Source organism: Phallusia mammillata, chromosome 8, assembly GCF_965637545.1.
Source record: "Phallusia mammillata chromosome 8, kaPhaMamm4.hap1.1, whole genome shotgun sequence".
Classification (NCBI taxonomy): domain Eukaryota; kingdom Metazoa; phylum Chordata; class Ascidiacea; order Phlebobranchia; family Ascidiidae; genus Phallusia; species Phallusia mammillata.
This window is the reverse complement of record NC_137259.1, coordinates 7,282,350-7,306,437: the sequence shown is the minus strand read 5'-3', so window position 1 is coordinate 7,306,437 and position 24,088 is coordinate 7,282,350. Positions and strand designations below refer to the sequence as shown.

Here is a 24,088-nt window from a genome sequence, read left to right as displayed (position 1 = left end):
TTAATTTGTACGCTTGTTTTTGATTAGGCAACACACACATCTTAACATTGTATCAGTACCAGAAAAAAAAACTTACTTTAATGCTAATGTAGTTGCCGTGGTTACCCATGCATCCATACCCTCTATTTGCATCTCAACCAAATAAGCAATAATTGGGCTTCCGCCATCTGATTCGGGTTTAGTCCAGACAAGGGAAGCCGATGTCTTGTTAAAACCTGTTACATCCAAAGACTTGGGGGCTCCAGGAATTTCTGCAGCTCTAGCAACCTCGCAGGTCTCGGTCGGTTCGCCAATGCCGTATTTGTTTTTAGCCAGAACGCGGAAGAAATATTGTTCACCCTCAGCAAGACCTGTCACTTTGTGAGACTCATGGTGTACCTAGGAAGTTACACAATAAGTTTACACAGTCAAATCAAAGTTAACATCAGTTAATAAAGTGTTATTAGCTTTTGCTACGATAACGATAGCTTTGATTTTGTATTATTGTTTACCTCTGTTGAAACAGTGGACCAGGCCGTTTGTGTAGACAGTCGTTTTTCAACAATGTAATTGGAAATCACAGCCCCTCCATCAGTCTTTGGTGTGTTCCACATCAAGAAAGCTGTGCTCTTGGTAACATCCTTTACTTCAAGGTTCTGCACAGGGCCAGGATAGGCCGAAGCCTTGTCGTTTACCGCGACCATCTTTGATCCCGCGCTGTTGTCAATCATCAACTCGTATTTGCCAGCGCCGTGTCGGTTACAGTTGTTTACAACCAAGAGGCTAAGAAGAAAGTCAAGGCTACAACTCTACCCTTTATACTTAGTCCATGTTTCTTCTTATGCCTTACCCGAATGAGCTGGTCGTATCGATAACTGTTCTATCCTCTTGCAAATCGCCTTCCTTAGTCCAATTAGCACTTGGCGTAGGTCGACTTTTTACAGTGACTCTGCTTTATGTCTGCGTCCAGCTCTTACCTCGTATGTTGGAGGTTTTATTTCAACAGTGCTGGTTGTTTCGCTTTATTGCTTGTATCAGATTGACCGGCATCGTTGACAGCGCCAACTTGGAATCTGGAAAAGCAATTAACGGTGTTACATAAGCGATTATATAACCGGTTATTTGTCCCAAATTTTTTGAGCCACAAAAACCGAAGAAAAGAGTAAGACTATGGCCTTCGTTTTTTTCGAAAATCGGGTTCAAATTTATGGCTCCCAATTTCGGTTTAAACCGGCTTGTAGGTTCGGTAGGCTGCAGAAACCGGCTAAAACCAGTTTGAAACTGGAATGTTTAGGCGAATACACATCTAAAACCGGATTTTTTTGACGCCCCCTAACCTAAAAAAAGGAAAGGCTACAATTTTTTTTAGGTTACAATTTTTGTTTTCCGTTTCCGGTATACTATCAATAAACATGCCCTAATGCGTGCTTTCTGATACTCTTTCCTCGAAGAAAATTTTTCGGGATCGTCAAGGGCTTCTTTTTAAAATTCTTCGGGATCGTCAAGAGTTTCTTCTTAAAAACAGAAGTAATTCTGTTTTACTCCACTACAACTAACAAAAGGCATTTTTTCGCGCACGAATAATGCTTATATTTACTAATGAAATCGGTTAAATAGAATGTTCAAAAACATACTGCTTGTTCGTAGATACTGACCGATGCTGTAATAGCGAAATATATATATATATCTTTAAAACGAAAGGGTGAACGACCAAGTGTTTTTTCTGAACTTACATCCATTGCTACAAGGCTCATTAGTCTTCATCCACCATGCAACCGACTAGGTGATTCAAGCTTTAAGTTTCAATTACGAGTATTGACTTTGCAAATATATTAAAGAATTTTAAAAATCGAAACAATTGTAATAAAGTATAGTATAAAGTAGTTGTTACAATTATTGGTGAATGAGGACAATTGATCATCATTGTCTTGCATTTATGTCCACAACCAGGTTTCACAGACGCTTGATCGCCTAAAAAAGAAAATGTTTCAACCAGTTTTCTCATAAAACCATGAAAATGAATAAAAGTCAAAAGTACAACAGTTATATAGCAAAGGTTTAGGTTACCCAGGTGTAAAAATGTTTACTAAAACACAAATAGTCTTATGGTTTTAGAAACAAATTTCATGAACTAATATTTGATATTTGAACATAAAAATTGGTAAAAGTTTTGAAATGATTTGATGATATCACAGGTGAAACATTCTAGACTGACTTTGCAAACAGAATTTGTTGTTACACATAATATTTTCTCACCTCTTCTTGTTGATTGGTGTATGTAAAACAAATTCGAAAATATGCTGTTGCAGTATTTAAGTCACATGAAAAGTCAACCCCAGGTACAACAAACACATCATGTTTTTCACAAAATTCTGTGTTGGCAAAATAAGAGAATCCTGGTTGTTTTTTTCGCCCAAGTACATGAAACAGCTTCAGGAGATTTCCATTCAATTAAATCTGTGAGAGAAGTTACAGCATACACATTAGCTAGAAAACTATAATTTGCATCATGTAGGAACAAAGTTTGGACTAATTACAAAGTAAGTGATGCTTAAGGCAGGCTTATTGTGAATTCAAAAAAGCTATAGTAACCTTAACAAGGTTAAAACACTTACCGGTCAGCAACTCATCCATTATTTTTTCAGTACGATCTCTTAGTTTCTGGTAAAAAAGGTAGTTAATGTGTTGGTGAAAACCATCCAAGCCCCAATGATCAAACTGTGTCATAATTGCAAACTGTGGATTAAACAACATGACTTTTGTTTGATTTGCTTGTTTTTTTTAAATTTAACATCAACTTAAGCACATATAATGTAACGCCACATAGCAGATTTTTTTGTGGTTGTACCCTTAAACATACAAAAGGTTACCAAAATATGTTAGACTGACTCTTCAACTTCAAGTGTCCACCTTTAATACCTATGCAATTAATATCATAAATGGAACGGCCAACACTAGTAGTAGCCTACATCTTTATTGTTGTGTGTCATGTTCACTATAAACATAAAATTTTCAACTAGACAATTTTATTGCAAATAGGTTGTTGCAAACCAATTGTGCATTTTGAAACTCAGTTAACAGTTTTTTTAAATACCTCAGCCAAACTATTTTGTCATGGAATCCAGCCGAATTACTCTGCCATCTGTGTCAAGAGATTGATAACTCAGATCAGAACAAAGTCCTGTGGATTTAAAAACAATACAAACATATTTAAGTAAATGTTCATTACTTCATGCATTTACAAGGTATCACAAAATCGAAAAAAGCAAAGCACATTGTCAATTAAATCAATATTCTTAAGTATTGGCAGTTCACAGATGGCAATTTCAAAACTTTGAGAAAGCAGTGTCATAATCTGTAGTAAGTCTACAGTGTATTACCTCGGAATATTGAAGATAAAAGTAAGGGTCATCTTCAATTATCAACAAATCATGTTCTTGTGCAATCTAAAATTGTGAACCGCAGTTAGTAGTTAGTAGAAAAGCTGAGCATAACTTGGAACTTATTTTATAGGAACTGTTCCAGTATTACAAAGAAATAACTCATTTAAAATTGACTAACAAAATCTGCAAGCTCTGGCGACTCTTGTTCTGTCTGTGTTAAAGTGCGCGGTTTTCGTTTTCGGTGAGGTTTAATTAGTATCACTCATGCGTGACCACATAAAAGTATTACAGTGAAAAATGTCTGTAACAAAATCAAGAACTAATTGAACCAGAGAGTCGAACCGGAACTGAACCCGAACCCGCGAACCGGTTTGAGCGGTTAATTTCATTAAACCCGAACCGAACCCGAACCGAACCCGAACCGCTAATTACGATTTCTAAAAACCCTAACCGGAGTTGAACCCTATATTTTGTTTGGCGTTGGACCCGAACCGGAACCGAACCAGTAAAAAATGCAGTCTGTTTTATATTTTGTGATTTTCGCGAGATAAATAACAGTACATGGTCAAAAATCTTTTGGGATTTGATAAGGCCTGGAAGATGATAGGTAGAATTAAATTGAAACGAATGAAAATTTGAACCGGTTTGAAAACCGCAAACCAGTTCGGACCGGATAATTTGCCAAACCGGAACAAAACCCGAACCCGAAAATATACATTTTTAAAAACCTGAACCAAACCCGAACCCTTAAAAGCAAAACCAAGTGAATCCTAACCGAACCTGAACCCATATGACAAGCGGTTCAACTCCCTGAATTGAACAAGTTTCGCGTAAAATGGCAATGTTGTTTGTTAAAGAGATTTTTGGTCATCAACGTAGCCTACCATCGGCGGATAAAACGGTTTTAACCAGTGGCGGCTCGTGCCTAAAAATTCTGGGGGTGCTGCTCCAATTTTTGCCTTTATTGGATAAGTTGGCAATATATAGAAAAGCCACATTTCTAGTTTTCTAGTCATTGTTTTGTGTAGAAAACCAAGTAATACAAATCTTAATTAGCAACTCCATTGTGACGTAATGGTTTTTACGCATTAATGTACACGGGTGTAAACAGCAGACGGTATCATTGGGGAATTTTGTTTACTTGCACAGCGACAGGCCAAACTCAATAACATGCAGTAATAATGTGGCACAAAAACACACGTGACACAGACTCGAAACAAAGCGGTTGTAAATACGGTAAAACACAACAACAGTATGTCGAACAAAATTATTAATAAATGAGTCGAAAAAGGTCGAAGTATTTCAATTGGACAACATTTAAGTAAAACTGGTTATAACAATGACTACTAACTAACACACTTGCTATTCAGTCATTAATATGGTCATGTATCATTTAAGTACCTTATAGCCACAGTCAGCATTTTCAACATATTCCATTACACGACACAGATTATAATTGTCACACAAAAAAAAATAGCCATAAAGCTTTTTATTTCTATCATAACTGACAAATTCAACAACCACATTACATTTGTGTCAGAACTTGTTTATTTAACATCTTTTCTTATTTTTTGTGTACAACTATTAATTGTTTGTAAGTTTCTTAACTGCTAAACTTGATGCTTTATTTGGTGGCAAATAGCTTATAATTCAATTTTTGAAGTACAAAACTCTGCAAGCTTTGAAAATTACAACACTCTCACTTAAATTTTAAACATATTATTAAACCTTGTGCTTCTATTTTACAACCAAAATGAATCATAAAGCTATAGTTTAAGCAAAATAATTGATAGCTTCTTCCTTGATTTCCAAATGACAACCAAGAAACCGTTTTTTTTCTATTTAGTGCTACCTATCACTGCAAGTGCAAGTCTTTTTGGAAATAATGGTGTTCCTCAGAAAAGTTTGCATCCTTTTCAGTGTTGACATCCTTTTCAAGAACCGTTTTGCCTTGGAGAGACTCATGGAAATTGCTGGCTAACTGGCTTTTCCTTTAAAAGTTTCAGTAACTTTTCTAACAACAGGATATGTTTGGTGGTCACTAATATCTCCCCTGTAGAATGTTCATTCTTAAGAAACATTTCCTGTGTAGCAATTTAGCAGCTACTGTTTAAAGAAACATAACATGTCCATTATATCAATACACATGATTGCACTTGGTTGCAAATACTGTCCACATGGTGTGTTAAGAAACCAAAACTTGAAATTGTCATCACTAAGGTATTTCAAAATTCCTGTTGCTTGTGTTGTCATCACTAAGGTATTTCAAAATTCCTGTTGCTTGTGCAATTGTTTGTTCTGCATTTCATATTGCGTGAATTTCAGTGAGGCATTTAACTTTACAGTGTGAGTAGTTCTTGTGGTTGCTTATTCCTGCATGACATATTTGGAATAGAAGATGTTTTATCCCAGTTTTCTTAACTTTTTATTCAGGTTTTTATTGTAAAGGTTAATCGTGACTTTTCAAAGTGTTAGATGACCTTTTTTAAGGTGGTAGATACACTTCCTAATTCAATGATAACTGCAAAAACTGAAGCCCACTTAAAGTCATCTTAAAAATTCACGAGTAACCTTCAAACAAATAAATTTAAAAAAGGCAAAAAAATTGTTTAACTGTACTCACTGTCGCACTTAAGAATATAGCAAACGGGTTTGGTTTTGGAGCACAATATAGACCCGGAACAGACAACACAACTACAGCGGCCGGTTCACACGCTGCGTGATTGGTGGAGCTGCGCGAGCCGCAGCCCCCTGTCGCCTATTTCGCTCGGCATGTAGCTTTTCCAACTGCGCATGCGCACAAGTGCAAAACGTCATGAAACTGGAGCTGCAGTTCCACCATAGATAACATATTAATGCCATAATTTTTTTTAAAATGCTGATCAAGGCGGAAATTATACTTATAAAAATTATACTAAGGAATGACAAAATAAGTATCATGAACGTTATCTGTATTGTTGGGGTAGGAATACTAGGTGAAAATATCTAGGGGGTGCTGCAGCTCCGCAGCACCCTAGCACGAGCCGCCCCTGGTTTTAACGTTTGTTTTGTATAATCTCTCTTAAATGTGAGATTAAATCCAACATTATGCTCCCAAAAATACAAAAGCTTTGGGCTTATCAATGTAAAAATGCACATCAAAGCAAATCATTTTTAACACTACTGGTACCATACTGGCTGTTAAAAAATCTGGGTCGTCGGTAAACATATAGCGGTGGTATTTGCTAAACATAACAAAGTCAGAAGCAAATTACCCTATAAATTTCTTTCTTTCGTTCAATACTGGTGGTGACACCTGTTGGGTTGGGACCGGTTGGCACAGTATAAAGCAGACGAGGTTTTCGAAGTTTACGGTTAGATGCGACAGATACTCTTTGCTGCCACCAACGACCGTTGAAATTTGCTTGTCTGGGTTCCCGTCGTTCAGAATTGGTGGGTTATGAAATTTAGCGTGGATTTTGTGGATCCAACTCAATATTTTCGGGTTACTAAGTAAACTTTTAAGATCATTCGAAAGCAAACATGGTGTTACACACTGATTACACGCTTTCAGACTTGCAACATGGAGCCAAACATATGAAGTTTAACATAAATACAAAATCTACTGCAGAAATAAATTCTTTCCAACGTTGGGCGAATATCTCATAACAGCAATTCGATTAAATAAGCTTAAACAGGCGAAGTCCAATTGCCACCTGCATTAACTGCGTTTATTGTTATATGTTTAGCTTTTTGCACATCCCATGTTTTTAAATCTTGTTTAAAGCAAGGTACTGACATTTTCTTGCATAGTTTACCACACCATCTTTTGTTGTTAAAGATGTATGCACCGCCGCACGAAGGCAATACAATTTTCCAAGTGATTAGGTCTGAGATGAGCAAAAGTGATTAGAAAAAAAATTGAAAAAACGGAAAGGCTGTAGCCTTTTTTCGAAAATCGGGTCAAAAATTTGGTTTTTCGATTTTGGTTTAACCGGTTTGGGGGGTTGGTAGGAGGCTAAGTAGAACCAAAATTTTGACCAAAATTTTGAAAAAAAATCGTAGGCTATAGCCTTTCCGTTTATTCGACTTTTGTGGATGAACAAATCCGATTTTAAATGTGTTTTCTTCGAAATACTCCAGTTTCAAGCTGGCTTCAGTCGGTTTCTGCCTCCTCAACGGTTTAAACCGGATTCGGAAACCGAAATTTTTAACCGATTTTTGAAATAACCCTGAGGCTATAGCCTTTCTGTTATGATTTTGTTTTTTATGTAAGTTTTCGCCGGAAAATTCCAGTTTGAAACTGGAACCTTGGTGAGTTTAAGAAATTTTGGTTCATACAGCCTTTGCAATAACTATCGACTGGTTTGCCTATATTTAGATTATTTGATTCATTTCCTTGAAATAACTTTTTTTGAATGAATGTTTTATAAACACAAGTAATTGATTGCAAGTGATGTTTATTAAAATTTCCAAACTTGTCCAAACAAAGTGATAACATGCACGTTCACGTGTAATATTAATTTTGGGGGCATGCGCTGTAAATACTAAATAAAACAAAAACAACGGCGGCGAGAACCGGCCAACAAGTGTCATTACGTGTGGATGACGTCACAAATGGCGAGGATAATGACGTCACACAGACATCATGTGACAGGGGCGCCACCGGGCGGTCAACTCACGTTAAACGGAAACAGCCGATAAAGGGGATTTGGCAAGAAGGAACATCGCCAGAAAACACAATGTAGGAAAATCAGTTGAATGACTTTGAGATGTAAGTGAAATCAATAAATGAACAGTATAATAGCCCAATAAATTAATAACATTTGAAGGTAAGCGCTTTTTTTGACCAACCAGCATTCACCAATACAACGTTAACCTCATGGCCTTGATGACTGACAAGGGGATGATATTAACGCTTATTGGTTTGTCATTTTCGTAAGCTAGCTTTCGTACCAATGTGCCAAGGCACTAATTGTTCTATGTCATATTGTGACAGGTCAGCATAAATAGTTGCCTTTGCAAGGCAGCATCATAGACAAGAGTACATTTCCATGTCATAAAATGTCACAGTCAAGTAAAGGTTTGAAAAGCATTGTTTCTTTGTACAAGTTTCGACGTTTTTATCCGTCTATAGCAGTGATTTGCAAGTAGGCACCATCGGTGAACGTGGTTTAGTAAAGACAATCCGCTATACATATTTGCTTAAAGCAAAGGACATTGCCCCAAACAATTCACAACATAATATTTACAGTATGTACAAAAAAAAACAGCTAAGTCCGGTTTAGGCCACAGTAACGTTGGTAGTGGCTGAGTCTGATCCTTTTGGGCTGGCCACTTCGAGTCTGTATTTTCCAGCGTCCGAAGCCTTTGCGCCGAGAATTGTTAGTGTAGTTGACGAATCCGTGCTTTCAAGTCGAATCCGGCCGCTATCGTCTCCATCGCTGTAACAAATACAAGTTTGTTTAGAATACTGCAACGATTGATTTTACGCTATGGCACAAAATTTACACTGCCCAATATTTACCTGAGTGTCATTCCGTTATGAAACCACACAGCAACGCAAGGCCCTTGCCCGGACAATGCAGTGGTCAGTGTAAGTACCTTCCCGTTGCTGACGGTCACTGATCCAGGAAGAGCTTCGATCTTGGTCGGGGCTGCTGCAAAATAAAAGAGAACGTTAAAATCACGGCTTCATGTGCTAACACAAAATTAACAGTGTTATTGTGTTATTTATTTACCTCTTGCTGATGTTACAGAAGATCCTCGACTTTCCGATGAAAACGATGTAATCTGTGACGTTTGCTGCATTGATTTTTCCATGTGTTGCATCAAACCGCTCATTGGAGAAGCGCTTGAGCGTCCACTAGCTCCAGCCAATTTTGAGACCTTTTTGCGCATGCTTGCACAAGAGTCTCGCGACATGGTGCAAATGGTAGTGGAGATGGCTCCGTTGGAAGCAGTAAACTCGCATTCGTATAAGCCGGCGTCTTCCTCGCGCAGCTCGTGGATGATGAGAGAGTAAGAGCAACCGAAATTGGCTTCTCTGATTCTTTCACTTGATGTTCTAACAGATAAATTATTCATTTAGAAAACTCTATATCGTAGTGGTAATTATAACTTAGTGCTTGGTGTATATCTTACCTCACAGGCGTTCCGTCTTTTCGCCAACTCACACGAGTTACGTCATCAGAATTGGAAACGCTGCATTCGAGATGAACAGTACCATCCAATCGCAGCTCAACATGGAGTTGTCCAACGATCACTGGACCTCTTGCCTGTCGACCAAGCTTAATCGGTGGCGTTGTTCGCTCGTATGCCGATGCTGCCGACGATACTGGGCGACGACGGGCAGTGACGTCAAGAGTAAAGTCAGACACCGCTGATCCTTTGCTGGACTCGGCCACACATTTGTATTGACCGATGTCGGCGACGTTTGCATTTCGGATTTCGAATGTTCGCTTGCCTCTTGAAGCGCCCAGCGTGTATTTCTCACTTTCACGAATCTGGCGGTCGTCGTGGTACCAAGTCACTGCCAAAACAGATCAAGATTAAAACATGTTTTTTTTCAGTGCCAAATGCCAATTTGACAAAGTTCGTTATACTCGTAAGTTTCAAAATACAAACACAATATAAACTTAACTAACCTTTTGGTGAAGGTTTGCCATCGCATTGTGTTGTAAACATTACGTTGTCTCCCTCCATCACATATTGGCTTTTCGGTTGAATGACGAAGTACGGTGCACCAGTCATAGATGATGGTGTGACACCTCCCATTCGGCTGTCTGCACCGTATTCACTGTAAGTGGATGTTCTGGAAGCAGGTTGTACCTCTGATTGGATTGACGCCCGCGAGTAAAAGTCCCTTTCTGTAGTTGTCTCGGCCCTAAAACAATAGGAAAAGGTTAAAAATCTAGTCAACTGCAAGTGGTAATTTCAACAGGTGTGGTTATTTACCTTGACAGAGCAGTTCTTGCGTCGACTCTTTCCATAGTCATGTGGAATTGGTCAACGCCTCGCTTGGATGCGCTTGACTCAAATTCAGATCCAGTGACCTCAAGAGTAGCATAATCCGACACTTCGCCTCTCGAGTTTCTTGCAGAGCAACGGTAGGTTCCACTGTCTCCTTCGTGACAACGCACGATCTCAAGTGATGTCACACCTGCAAAAGTCACATATTCCGTGTTACCAGTAGCTACAGGCAACCAATATAGTCTACCCTGAACTTCACAACATAGAATTTCTCAAACTGTAGAAGCTGAATTCTTACCTCCGATGTTACTGATGTAGTATTTGCTGCCACCTGGTGTCAGCTCGGTTCCATTTCTGTACCAAGTGATCTTGGGTTCTGGTCGACCGCGGACATATGCGCTCAGCTTCGTGCTCATGCCTTCCGGGACCACGTGTGATCTCATACGTAGCTGGAAAGTTGGTGCATAGTCCGCTGCATTTCTGCTTACTCCTCCGTAACTCGTTTCACGCTTCAACTTGGAGCTTGTAAACTCGATACCGGAGGAAAGGTCTTCTTCGTATTCGTCGTAATGGCGTCTAAAGATAAACATATAGGTTAATATTGCGGGCAAATATATGTGTAATATTGCGGGCAAATGTATGTGGTGGAATGTTGTGAGTTTGGGGTCGGGTTGGAAGTTTGTGTTACCTGGATTTGCGTGATTTTCTCAGTTGACGTTGTTGTCTGCGGTATTCTTCGTCGTCACTGCTGCTGTCTGATGATGATGAAGATGAAGACACAGGTCGTCGTCTCCTCTTCTGGAGAACAACCTCCGTAATAGGTCGCATCAGCTCTTCATATTCGAAAGATCTACAACAAATACAAATTACTAAACATTGAATACTCTCATCATTAAAATACAAACGACAATTAAGGGGTTATTATGTTGCAAACTGTTCATTTTTAAGCACCTTCTCCTTCTGAGCTTCTGCATATATTCCGGTTCTTCATCAACCCTCTTCCTGCGCGACTTCTTCTGTCTGGAGGACTGCTGAAGGCTTTCATACTCTTCCATCTCCATGGAGTAATCCTCCTGACGTCGTCTCTCGCGCTCTTGCTTCTTCCTCCTGTATTCCTTTTCGCCATCGCTCTCAGAAGAAGAGGACGGTGATAACGGACGCCGGGGTTTGACTGCCCGGGATGTAGAAGCCTCATCATGTTTTACTTGCTCGTACTTCCAAGCATCGAGCGAGATCGGCCGCAAGAGTTCATCGTCAGATTCCGGCTTGGTGTAAGTTTCTTCAGTTCTAAAACAAATAAAGTTTGGGTAAGAACAAGTCCCATCAGTACAAAGCATCAACTATATGTATTAATTTTGTTCAAAATGATTTTAGTTTAAAGGAACAAATCTTACGTTGAGTACTTCTTTGACATCAAAGCCTGATCGTGGCGTCCCCGAAGCGACACATATGACGGTGAAGCATCAGCCTTCTTTGGCACTTTTACTGGTCGGTACTCGTACTTCTCCTGCACCTGTCCAGTTTCCAAAGACGACTCTCTTTGTTCCCTGAGCAGATCAGCGTAACTTTTTAACCCATCGGCACGCTCTTCGATGCCTCTTGATTCCATTTCCTGTACATACTCCTTGGCAGATGCATTTTCAAGGTAATCTCGCACAGGGCGCAAAACCTGTTTGAAAAATATGATATTAAATAAAATGTAAATTCAGTTAAATGTATATCGTAACGGACTCGGTTAAGGTATCTTACCTCGTCGTCATCAGCCATTGGTTTGTAGTACTGCTGCCATTTAGGTTGCTTGAAAGGAATTGGACTCATGCGTTTGGGAATGCGGGAGCGTTCTTTCCTTTGAAGTACGATCTCGTCTTCATCAGGTGACAAGCTCCTGTCACGCTGCTGCATCATGCCATCACCAAGTACGTCATCGATTGTGCGCATTTGCATGTCACGTCTGTGAACAAAATGACTTTCATATTTCCACTGTGTAAAATATTACAAGCAAAACATATCTTGGCTTTTTCGATTACAATAATATTTGGATTTATGATGTAGTGAACCGTACCTTGTAGTTGATCCGTAGCGTTTGTCGGGGACAATGTAGGCCACGTCTGGCACAAACTGTCTCTTCAATCGACGACTTCGCCTTTCATCGCGTGAGATATCGGTCGGAACGTAAGCCTCATTCGATTGCTGGACTTTCTTGTACCACTTGAAGTCACTCAAAGGCACGAAGCTCTTAAGAGTCGTATCTTCTTTAAGGGACTTCTCCGAACGTTGGATTGGTTCCGGGACGTCGTAGGGCATCCTGAGGTTAAGATCTCGCTCTTTGGCTCTTCTCCGCTCTTCCTTCTCCTGCTTGGCCTCGTCGTCTGTAACCGGTTGTCGGAAAAACGAGCTCTGAGTAGAGGCGCTCAGAAGAGCCTCTTTCGCTGATGCGTTCATCCTTACATCAACGGCGTCGCCTTGAAGCATTGAAAGCTTGTCTGCCATCTTGTAAGCCTTTTCGCGTGCGAATAGATCTGCGTCTTGTTGTGGTCTTGAAGAGAAAATTGCGGGTTAGCAATTTCTAATAGGGGTGGAAACAAAGTTTGACGCAATTTCTTTTGTACACTTACTTCTTGCGTTTCCTGTACGCTAACGGCTGAACTTGTAGTGTTGCTTGGCAACTGGCTGTGCCGGCTGAGTTCTTAGCAGTAACCTTGTACTGGCCGCTGTCCTGTTGGAATGTGTCCCGAATCAGCAAGTAGCATGAATGTTTATCTTCCCACTCAATATCGTGATGGTGGTCTGATCGAATCGGCTTGCCGTCCTTCTCCCTGATGTTAAAAGACACGTTAAACTCCTGCCTTAGAAAGGTAACAGTGCTAGTGGATTGTACGTACCATTCAACAACAGGTTTGGGGAATCCGGTAACGCGAATATCAAATCGCGCATTATCACCTTCCTCTACCTCTTGGTTTGCAAGCAACCTTCGGAACATTGGACGAACGCTCAAGTCCTCTTTGACCGGTTTTGCTGCAGTAGAAAACCAATTGTTAAAAACTTGAATATATTTTATTGCAGCAATATATTAGATTTTCAAGTACTGCCTAAATATCAGAATTTATATCTATTGCTACGTACGTTGCACTGTCAGAGTAGCCTTGCATTCATCTTCACCATAGGCGTTTCTGGCAGTCACAGTGACATCGCCGTTGTCTTCCGCCTGACAGTCCCTAATCTGTAGTGTGTAGAGTCCCTTCTCCTTCGTTACACTGTAGTTTGAATCATCCGTGGCCTTGACCTTCTGTCCGTTGTGGAACCATGTGATTTCAGGCGTCGGATGAACAGTGACTGTTATTGTGAAGATGGCTGGATCTCCAACGTACACGCTTCTGTTGTAGAGTGGTAGAGTAAACTCTGGAGGCGACTTGATGATCCTGGAGATGTCTTCTGCTCCACTGCGCTTGCCTCTCTTCTTGTGCTTGTTCAAGTAGATGCTGCGGCGGGTTCGAGTCCATTCTCTGTGACAATAACCAAGGTTATGTATTGTATTTATATATAGCTACAACTGCAATTTGTTGCAATTTTTTGTATAGGTGTCCAACCGACCTGTTCTTAAGTTCCACGCAAAGTTCGCAAGTTTGCGAGTTGACACCAAACGCATTTTCGACTCGGCACTTGTAGCTTCCGTCGTCCGATCTCACTACACCCTTCACATAAAGTGATGCTGCGCCCGTATGTTGATCGTAACCGAATTCATACTTGTCTTCGTCGTCAAGCTTGATATTGTCCTTGTACCTAAAGAGCACAAAGAACGGCATTTATTAACGGATAATTTTAAAAGATAATCAAGAAAATATTTAAAGGGTTTTACATTGTAAGTTTAGTATATCTCTTGAGGAAATAAATGCTTACCAAGTTACAGTCTCATTGTCGTCAGCGTCCTTGATACGGCAAATGATCTTCGCGTCATCACTCTCTTTCACAAAGACATGATGCATTGGCATGAGATGAGGTGTCATGTCCACAGGCTCAACCTTGACCTTGGCCACAGATTTTCCCTTGAGGGAGCGCATGGCTCCACCAGAAGCGTAGCGACCAAGAGACACGATAACCGTAGACACATCCTGCTTCTTAATGGTTTGGTAAAACTTGCGATGTTGTGTGGTTTGAATGATTACCGATCTTCGCTCCATCAGATCCTCATCGACCTCGGGATGCAAAGTGCGCATCCATGGATGTTGCAAAGCGTCGTCAGCTGTCATTCTCTCCTTCTTCTCCTTGACTAGCAACCTAAAGTACAAAGAGCAAATTATGAAGAAGCTGGCATGTAAATTAAGGCATGTTGCAATTAGCATTCAACAGGATAAAAATTCAACCAGTATCAGGGTATAGCTAAATTACTCACCTGTCAATAAAGTCCAGGGCATCATCAGACACCAAGCCGAACTCCTCTCGGTCAAAAGTCCAATCGGCCTCGGCTACGTTCTTTAACGTATCGCTGTCGTTTTCACCATGGAACGGTGACACTCCAGTGAGCAATAAGTAAGTGATAACACCAAGAGACCACATATCGGTTGAGCATCCGACCGTGTCGTTTTGAACAACTTCTGGGGCGCAGAACTCAGGTGTTCCGAATGCGATTCTTAGTCCTAATAAGAGATAAATAGTGTATATTTTTGGTTGTAAATACGAAAAGCTGTTGTATGCACATAACGCCTTTGTTACATTAAACAATATTTTAACACATTAGTAATTTATATCATTCGCACCTTCGCCAGTTTTGAGCTGACGTGAAACACCAAAGTCGATGAGCTTGATCTTTTTGCTTCTACGTGTCATAAAGAGGATGTTCTCCGGCTTAATATCCAGATGAGCGATTTTTTGCGAGTGCACAAAGGCAAGGGCTTCGCACACTTGCTTCAGCAAGTATACACACATGTTTTCAGTGAGATCGAACATAGGACCAGTGACCCTCTCAAGCAGATCGCCTCCTGACACAAACTGAACAACCAAAGATGTTTCGCCCTTTACATTGAAGACTTCGTGAAGTTGCAGGACTCGTGGATGCTGTAGTTTCCTCATAATCTCAGCTTCACGTAGCACTGGAGCCTTGTCCGACTCGTCCGAGAAGCGACAAATCTTCACTGCCCATATTTTGCCAGTGAGGATCTCCTTGGCTCTATGCACAACTCCAAAGGTACCACGACCGAGTTCTTCCATGATCTGATATTTGTCGAGCACGTTGGATTTGTAGACCTCAGCCAAACCGGGTACGAACTTCTCAGTGGCGTCGACCATGTCATCGTAGTTGCCTGCCATCATGCGATCCTCCTTGGTGGTGATTGGATCACACGCTTGTGAAGGTTTGCTTTGGCCGTACTCGTTTTCAGCCAATACTCGGAATTCGTAGCTGGTCTTGCCTGAAAGGTTACATACGGTGTAGTGACAGGTGCTTGAAGATGAAACCTTCATCCATCTATCGCTTGACACAGTGCTCTTCTCGATGATATATTTCAAGACCGGCTTGCCGCCATCATCGGAAGGCTCCTTCCACGACAAATCGACCGAATCGCGAGTCACGCCAGAAACCTTCAATGCCTCTGGCCGCGATGGAACATCGCCGACCAGAAGTTCTACTGTGGCTTGATGTGTGCCAAATCGGTTCTTTACAGTGATGTTGTAGAATCCAGAATCACGGCGGTCTGCGTTGGTGATGGTCATTGATGTAAAGGACGGTGTTGTGATGAATTGCCTGTGAGCGTCTTGGCTCACAACCTTTCCAGCCTTTGTCCAAGTAACATCTGGCATAGGTTTTCCTTGAATGGGCACCTTGATGCTTACGACTTCGTGCACCTTGCAAACTGTTGCCTCTGACATCATGTACTTCGGCAAGTTAACTTGCGCTGGAAGCTGAACATCCAACTGCACTGTAGCTGAGATTGAGCCGCCATGGTTGGTAGCCCTCACGGTGTATGGTAACTCATCAGCAGCAGTAACATCAGAAATAACCAATGAGTAATGGTTGCCCTTGCCTTCATGCATCTGATATTTCGGGCAGCCCGAAATCTCGCGCCCTCCCTTGTACCACTTCACAATAGGCTTTGGTTGTCCTGAAATCTTGCAACTAAATGTTGCGTTCTGGTTCGGTTTAAGCACTAAGTCTCGAAGGCTTTCAACAAACTTTGGCTTAGTGACTCGGATGTCGTCTTTTGGCACAACCTGTTCGGATACATCCGATGGTTCCGATGCCCCGGCGGAGTTTTCTGCGATGACGCGGAATTCGTAGGTAATTCCTTCCACTAGTCCTGTCACTTGATAAACAGATTGAGTCAACGTTTCGCTGTTAATCTTCATCCATCTCGGGCGACGGTTGTCGCGACGTTGCACGACGTAGTTTGAAATCCTACTGCCACCATCGGTCTTGGGCTGCTTCCAGTTGAGCATACAGCCTTCCTTGGACACTCCTGTTGCTACGGGCTGACTCGGTTTCTGTGGCACATCGTGTGGTGGTTTAGCTGCCGTCGGACAGTCAGACTCCTGTGCTTGTGAGACACCGAAGCAGTTTTCAGCTGAGATTCGGAAGTAGTACGCGTGTTTCTCAATCAACCTGCCAACCTTGTATGATGTCTGAGCTGTGTTCGATGTCACCAAAGTCCACCTATTTTCATCGTCTTCAATGTCACGTTTTTCAATGATGTAGTTTGACACTGGAGCACCGCCATTGTCAAGTGGCTCCTTCCATGTCAGTACCATGCTGTTCAAAGTAACATTGGACACCTGGATATCTTGTACTTTAGATGGAACATCTTGGATCTCGACTTCAATGGGATAGGTGTTGTGGCCGTGAGCGTTGTTCAGCTTCACCATGTACTTGCCGGTGTCCTTGTTTCTATCAGCAGACTTAACAAGCAAGTGAGTGTAGTTGTCAGTTGTTTCAATTTCATGTCGTTCGCTCTTCTCAAAACGGCGACCCTCTTTAGTCCAAATTGCCTGTGCAATTGGTCTGCCCTTGTATGGAACATGGATACGCAAGGTCTGGCCGTGCTTAGCTGTAACCCTATCCTTGAAACGCATGTTGCTGTCATCAAGAATAGGAACGCCCTCGACAACCAAAGTGCCTTCAACATCCAGTGTTCCAACGTTGTTTTTGGCAACCATGTGGTACCCGCCTTCGTCTTCGTCTGTGACATTTTGAATATGAAGCGAGTTGACCTGGCCCTCAGAAGACATCTTGTATTTTCTGCCGCTCTGAAGCTCTTTGCCGAATCGAATCCATGAGATATCCGGAAGAGGTCGTCCTGAAACCTGACAAGTTAGGACTCCGGTTGTATCACGAACCGCGGTGGTAGTGTCAAGAGGCTTAAGAATCTCAGGCTTCTCTCCTGCCGCCTTCTTTGTCGCCACAGGCGCTTCCAAAGCTCTTGGGCGCGAACGTCCTTGCTCGTTGACAGAGTAGAGTCTAAACTCGTACTCAGCGCCTTGGTCCAAACCTCCAATCTGGTAAATGCGATCGCGGATCATATCTTCGTGACTCTGCTTCCACAAAGTCATTCCATATTCGCGGTGCTCGATAATATAACCCTGAATGCCCTTGCCTCCATCAAATTCTGGTTTGCTCCAGGCAAGAGTGATGGAATCCTTTGTAATATGATGAACCTCTACGTCTTCTGGTGATGAAGGCTTATCGAAGGGATCTTTACAAGCGACGATCTCAGTTGGTTCTGAAGGCTCGCCTTCTCCGACATCGTTGAGAGCGACAACGCGGAACTGGTACTCCGCGTCTTCGACCAATCCCTGCACCACGAAGGAAAGATTTTTGGTGAGTACCTTGTTAACTCGAACCCATCTTTCCGATCCAGCTTCGCGGCGCTCGACAAAGTATCCAGTGACGCGTGAACCACCGTCGTCGCGGGTTCGTGGCCAAGACAAAAATACGCGATCTTTGCGAACCTCATTGAGTTCAACAATCTGTGGTGGCTGCGGTGCAAATAGTGGGTTCTTGGGTACAACGGGATCGGGGTTCTGTAAAGGCTCTCCAAGCCCGAATGCGTTCTCGGCGTAAACTTTGAAGTAGTATTCACGGCCTTCAGTTAGACCTTTAACCGTGCAGTGTGTTGCTCTGATTTTGGAATCGACGGTAAACCAAGCGGTCTTGCTGACTTCGCGTCTTTCTACAGCGTAGTTGGTCACTTCGCTGCCTCCGTTATCGAGCACCGGCTTCCACACAAGTTTCACTGATGTCGCTTCAATCTCGCCAAACTGCATTGGGCCCTCTGGTGCGTCGGGCTTGCCGATTACTTGAAGGTGGATTGTAACTTCCTTCTCGCCAAGTTTGTTTGTAAGCAAAGCTCGGTATTCGCCTGCATCTCGACGGTCAACGCCCTTCATGACAAGCTCAGCAGATTCAGCTTGAATTGCAGTCATGGCACGGATGTTCAAGTCCGCTTCAGTACCGCTAATCTTTTTCCACTCGACATGTGGTGACGGGCGGCACTTAAACGGCACCAAGAGACGCACAACACCACCGGTGCGTGCTACTACGTGATCAACAAACGTATCCAGCACCTCTGGAGGTCCGCTCATGTCTCGGATAACAACCGGCTTCTGGATTTCAGAAGCCTGTCCTGTTCCTCCTGCATTCAATGCTAGAACGCGAAGGTAGTACTCGCCGCCTTCTGGGAGACCCTTCAAAGTGTACTCGGTGATACGAATCGGTGTGGTGTTGCATTTCTCCCACCAGGTGTCATCCTTTCGCATCTCGATGTAGTATCCAAGTATCTTGGAACCTCCTTCGAACTCTGGTTTTTCCCATGCGACGGACAATGTTGCCTTCGTCACGTCAACAATGCGAGGATTTCTTGGTGCACCCGGTGGTACAACTGGTTCTTGACATGTCCTTGGTTCCGTGTCTTTGCTTGGTTTTCCTTCCCCCTTTGCGTTTATAGCGATGACTCTGTGCACGTACTCAACACCCTCGATGAGACCGCTGCTGACAAATCTTGTTTGGGTCACTGGCGTTCTGGTGGCTCTGATCCAACGTGAAGACTTCGGTTCTTTCCTTTCAACAATGTAGCCAGTGATCTCGGCACCGCCATCATTTACTTGTTCCATCCAAATGACTGTCATGCTGTCCTTGCTGCATGAAGTAATCTGTGGCGTTCCTGGTGCTCCTGGAAGACCAAACTGACTCTTTACAACGATCTCTTCAGATGTCAAAGCTTTGCCGACTCCAAAACGATTCTGTGCCATTACACGGAACATATACTCAGTATCCTCATTGAGACGAGTAATCTTAATGGTTGTTCTGGTAACGGTGGAGCTGACAGTCACCCAGTTTGGCCTGTGGCTTTCTCGCTTTTCAACTACGTAGTTGCTAAGCGTCGCACCGCCATCGTACTGGGGTGGTTTCCAATGCAGCACTACAGAAGTTGCCGTGATGTCCGAAACCTCAGCCGGTCCTTGCGGAGCCAGTGGCACATCAAGGACCACAACTCGAATGAGCTGAGTGCAAGTGCCTGAGGAGTTGGTCAGCGTAAGACGGTAGTCGCCACGATCCTCAACAGTTGATTCACGGATCTCCAACGAAGCATTGGAGTCGGTGGACTTAATAGTGGTCCTTTTTAGATCTTCTTTAATTTCGTTATTGTCCTTGGTCCATGCAACTGTTGGCGCAGGTCGGCCGACAATTGGCAGTTTAAGTACAATTGGAGATCCCGCCTTCACGTTAAGAGTCTTCTGTGGTAAGCTTGTCATGTCGACCTCAGGGGCAACGAGTTGTTCTTTCACAGTAACCGATGAAAGCATTTCGCGTGCCTCACCAAGTCCGCTATCATTCTTGGCTTTAACTCTGAAGTAGTAATCCAAGCCAGTTTTCAATCCCTTTACGGTGAAGCTTTGGTCTTTGGTGTTTCCGACCTTCAGCCACTTGTCTGTGCCCTTTTCCATCATCTCGACGACGTATCCTTCAATTCGAGATCCGCCATCTTGTTCTGGTCGCTCCCACGCCAATGTGACAGTGCTAGCTGTGACATCAGTGGCTTCGACCACAGCTGGTGGTGAAGGTTGCTCGGAGATCTTAATCGCCGTTTCGGTTTCACGTCCTTCACCGATTCCGTACTCATTTTCGGCTAGAACTCGGAAAAAGTAGCTTACTCCCTCAACGAGGTCAGGAATCTTGTAACCCATCTTCGAGCACTTGGTTGTAACAGTACTCCATGTTCGACGAGTAGCTTCACGTTTCTCTACAACATAGTTGCGAATGGCGCTTCCACCATCGATCTCAGGCGCTTCCCAGCCGAAAGAGATTGAGCTTCTGGTCACTTCGCGAATATTGATGGGTCCAGGCTTTCCTGGTGTATCGTATATCCTCACATTGATTGTTGCCTCCTTCTTTCCGCTTTGGTTCTCAAGCGAGATTGTGTATTTACCAGCATCGTACCGATCGGTCTTTTCGATTTCCAAGCGGCTTGCGGCCTCGTGAGTCTCGATGAACGCCTTGGCGCTTAAGTCCTCACCGTATGGAGCCTTCGACCATGCGACAGTCGGTGCTGGGCGTCCCTTAACGAGCACGTATAAGCGCAAGGGCTTACCGGCGTGTACACTCACAGTTTTGCGGAAAGCATCGTCGATTTCAAGTTCAGGTTCTTCGATTATATCTTTAGCGGCAACTGCTTCCTTCAGAGTTGCTGCTTCTTCACTAACACCGTTAACGTTAACAGCGTAGACTCGGAACTTGTACTCATGCCCATTTCTGAGGCCGGTAACGGTAAACTCTGTGTTCTGAATGTGATTTGATTTGTGCATCTTCATCCAATTGTCCTCTTTGTCGGCGATAGACTCAGTACATTCCACAATGTAACCATCGACAGAGCTGCCACCATCGTATAGCGGTGAGTTCCATGCCAGGCTAACGCTGTTTCGTGTTGAATCCACGACTCGCAGATGACTTGGAGCGGCCGGCGCAAAGACTGGGTCTTGGACACATGCGTATGAACTGGGTTCACTGAAGCCGCCAAGACCAGCAGCATTTTCAGCCGCAACTCTGAACTCGATCTTAGCCTTGTGGCGGAGTCCGGTAGCTTTGAAACGAAGGTCAGTAACTTCTTGCTGTTTGTTGCAGCGAATCCATCTCTGGCCTTGCTTGTCACGTTTTTCAATCACGTAGTTTTTGATGCTTGCTCCACCGTCACAAGTTGGTCTGGTCCATGTAATGGTTACAGAGTCTTTGGTTGTAGCTGCGATCTCTGGTTGTCCTGGTGCCTGTGGTGCAATGAACTGGTTCTTCGCTACCAATGGCTCCGACTCGAGAGGTGAGCCTTTTCCGTACTTGTTCACTGCTGAAATGCGGAAGATGTACTCGTTGTTGGGTACTAAGTTGGGCACAGTACATGATGTATGTTCGAGGTTTTCGTTGACAGCAATCCAGCTGATCCTAGAAGTTTCACGCTTTTCCACCACGTAATGGGTGATATCAGCACCTCCGTCTTCAACTGGTCTTTCCCACGACAAATTGCATTTCTCAGCACTGACGCGGCTAAACACTACTGGACCTTTAGGCTGTCCTGGTTTGTCAAGGACCTTAACGTTGATGGTCGTCCTCTTCTCACCGCATTCATTACGCAACAATAGGGCGTAGCGGGCGCTATCATCACGAGTCACGTCCTTTATGATCAGTGCAGTGGACGTTGGTGAGGTCACGATGGTCATGTGATCAGTATCTTCAAGATCGGTTTCTCCCTTGGACCAAAACACGTTCGGTTGTGGTTTTCCTGATATTTCAGCATCGAGTCGCAGTGTATTGCCAGCGCGAATCTGGACAACATCCGACATGAATTTGCTGTCCATGTCAATCGATGGTGGTTTATACTTGGGCTTGCACACAATCGGCCCAAGAACATCCGATGGTTGCCCAACGGTACCAATCGCATTGCGAGCAGTCACACGGAATTCGTATGAATCATTTGGTGTAAGTCCAGTGACCTCAAACACACATTCGGTGACGTTGGTGAAATTGCATTTAAGCCATCTGCCTTCGGGTACATGGCGTCTTTCGATGTTATAGTACGCGATCTTGCTGCCTCCATCGGCGAGCGGCTTCTTCCAGCGCAAAACGACCGAGTGACGAGAGATGTCGTCGATGACCACATCGTACGGTGCACTGACTGCACTGATTACTTCGACAGGGCGGCTTGCCTCACCAGGTTTACTAAGGCCAGCCTCGTTTTCAGCCACAATTCGGAATTGGTATTCCAAGCCTTCAAGCAATCCTGTTGACATAAATACGATTAGTTTTTGGTCTATGGTTTACATACGTTTTAATCACTATATCGTACAATTCGAACTGCGGAGCCTTACCTTTGCATGTGTATGATCTGTTGGGCGTTGGCTTATCACTGTCTCTCTGCCATAGAATTGAGTTCTTTTCCTTCTTTTCAACGTAGTACCCGGTCACTGCGCTACCTCCGTCGTGTGTCGGCTCGTTCCAGCTGATTGCCACTGTGTCACGTGTCACCGCTGTGATTCCAGGCGTTCCAGGTTGCCTTGGTACGGCTGAAGATAATTGTTTACAGTTTATTAGGACGGAATGGGCATAATAATTAAGGACAGAACGCTTCTTACTGTATTGGTAGTCTGCTCTGCAAATTTCGGAAACTAAAGGTTCACCAATGCCGTACTTGCTTTCGGCTATGACGCGGAACTGATACTCAGTATTGCGTTGAAGCTTTCCCACCTGCATATAGTTCATAGCGGTAATTAATATGCTTATATTGTGTTATTAAAGATTTGTAAAATCGTAAGCTAATCCGAGCACGAACCTTTATAAATGTTCTTGTTGTACACGAGGTCACGTTGGACCAGGTTGCACGTCCAAACTCTCGGTAATCCACAGCGTAGTTGGTAATTTCGCTTCCTCCAGTATCCTGTGGGGGAGCCCACGAAATCGTAATGCTGTCAGCAGTAACCTCCGTAAAGTTAATCGGACCGGTTGGCGCTCCGGGAATGTCTGAGGAAATAACAACATCAATTACTATGTGGAAACCAATAGGCAATGTGGTTTTGATTTAATCAACTTCTCAGTAAATAGCCTTGTTTAAATTTAGACTTACCAAGTACAACCACACTGAGTTTGTAGCTCTTCTCTCCGACCGAGTTCTCTAGGCTAAGCACGTATTCTCCTGCATCTGTTTTCTTTGAGTCTTTAATAGTCAGTGATGTTGTGTCATCCTTAGTTACCATACACACGCGCCCTCCCTTCTTAAGTGCCCGACCAGAAGCCTTCCAGCTAACAGTTGGTGCCGGTTTTCCTACAATTGGAACGCTAACGTCGATTGCAGCACCAGCTTTTACGGTCACTGTCCTGTGGTAGATTCCTTTCAAGTCAGCTTCAGGAAGCACTAAGACAAAATATAGGTGTTATTGCTATGTAACGGAAGAAATTTACATCGTTCAGTTGTGCGCAGTGCAGATATTTACCTTGTTCGTCCTTCGTGATCACAGAAGAGAAAGCATCTCTTGCTTCACCAATTCCAGCTTCGTTCCTTGCCCCCACGCGGAATTCGTACTCAGCACCCTCGTGCAAGTTGGTGACTGTGTGGCGGAAAACAGTTCCCTTAACCCTTCCGCATTCCGAAAACTTGTTGGATCCCTTCTCCGAAAGCTCGATGATGTAGGAATTGATCCTGCTTCCACCATCGTACTCTGGTTTACGCCAGGACAATGAAACGGTGTTTTTTGTAACCTGTGATAAAAAGCAATATGTTTTATATCATAGCGAAACACTCAGCTTAAAT

General features: G+C 43.2%; 2 protein-coding genes and 1 pseudogene across 4 annotated transcripts in view; all 3 read right to left on the bottom strand.

Moving 5' to 3' along the window:
- Positions 1 to 928, bottom strand: part of LOC145204196 (titin-like) — a 34,270-nt gene extending 33,342 nt beyond the window's left edge. Inside the window, exons 1-3 of the mRNA XM_080076659.1 lie at positions 830 to 928; positions 492 to 762; positions 77 to 378 (exon numbers count right to left, since the gene is read on the bottom strand). Coding sequence (XP_079932785.1) covers positions 77 to 378; positions 492 to 710 — 521 coding nt within the window. The 5' untranslated portion in view covers positions 711 to 762; positions 830 to 928. The remainder of the gene's footprint in view (positions 1 to 76; positions 379 to 491; positions 763 to 829) is intronic.
- On the bottom strand, positions 928 to 2,733 carry LOC145204696 (aromatic amino acid aminotransferase DDB_G0287711-like; annotated as a pseudogene). Its single transcript, XR_013853520.1, has 4 exons — positions 2,595 to 2,733; positions 2,236 to 2,436; positions 1,871 to 1,950; positions 928 to 1,052 (listed from the first exon to the last, which is right to left on the bottom strand). The product of XR_013853520.1 is annotated as an aromatic amino acid aminotransferase DDB_G0287711-like (transcript).
- Positions 2,734 to 7,784: 5,051 nt separating this feature from the next.
- Positions 7,785 to 24,088, bottom strand: part of LOC145204195 (titin-like) — a 140,069-nt gene continuing 123,765 nt past the window's right edge. For both annotated transcript variants that reach the window (XM_080076657.1, XM_080076658.1), the window contains 24 exons: positions 23,772 to 24,036; positions 23,405 to 23,692; positions 23,114 to 23,301; positions 22,917 to 23,028; positions 22,653 to 22,847; positions 15,068 to 22,564; positions 14,704 to 14,947; positions 14,211 to 14,588; positions 13,905 to 14,093; positions 13,437 to 13,816; positions 13,196 to 13,328; positions 12,929 to 13,129; positions 12,376 to 12,849; positions 12,063 to 12,264; positions 11,708 to 11,982; positions 11,265 to 11,600; positions 11,002 to 11,163; positions 10,612 to 10,889; positions 10,299 to 10,503; positions 9,989 to 10,227; positions 9,486 to 9,873; positions 9,083 to 9,408; positions 8,869 to 9,001; positions 7,785 to 8,785 (listed from right to left, as the gene is read on the bottom strand). In XM_080076657.1, coding sequence (XP_079932783.1) covers positions 8,626 to 8,785; positions 8,869 to 9,001; positions 9,083 to 9,408; positions 9,486 to 9,873; positions 9,989 to 10,227; positions 10,299 to 10,503; positions 10,612 to 10,889; positions 11,002 to 11,163; positions 11,265 to 11,600; positions 11,708 to 11,982; positions 12,063 to 12,264; positions 12,376 to 12,849; positions 12,929 to 13,129; positions 13,196 to 13,328; positions 13,437 to 13,816; positions 13,905 to 14,093; positions 14,211 to 14,588; positions 14,704 to 14,947; positions 15,068 to 22,564; positions 22,653 to 22,847; positions 22,917 to 23,028; positions 23,114 to 23,301; positions 23,405 to 23,692; positions 23,772 to 24,036 — 13,248 coding nt within the window. In that variant the 3' untranslated portion in view covers positions 7,785 to 8,625. The remainder of the gene's footprint in view (positions 8,786 to 8,868; positions 9,002 to 9,082; positions 9,409 to 9,485; positions 9,874 to 9,988; positions 10,228 to 10,298; positions 10,504 to 10,611; positions 10,890 to 11,001; positions 11,164 to 11,264; positions 11,601 to 11,707; positions 11,983 to 12,062; positions 12,265 to 12,375; positions 12,850 to 12,928; positions 13,130 to 13,195; positions 13,329 to 13,436; positions 13,817 to 13,904; positions 14,094 to 14,210; positions 14,589 to 14,703; positions 14,948 to 15,067; positions 22,565 to 22,652; positions 22,848 to 22,916; positions 23,029 to 23,113; positions 23,302 to 23,404; positions 23,693 to 23,771; positions 24,037 to 24,088) is intronic.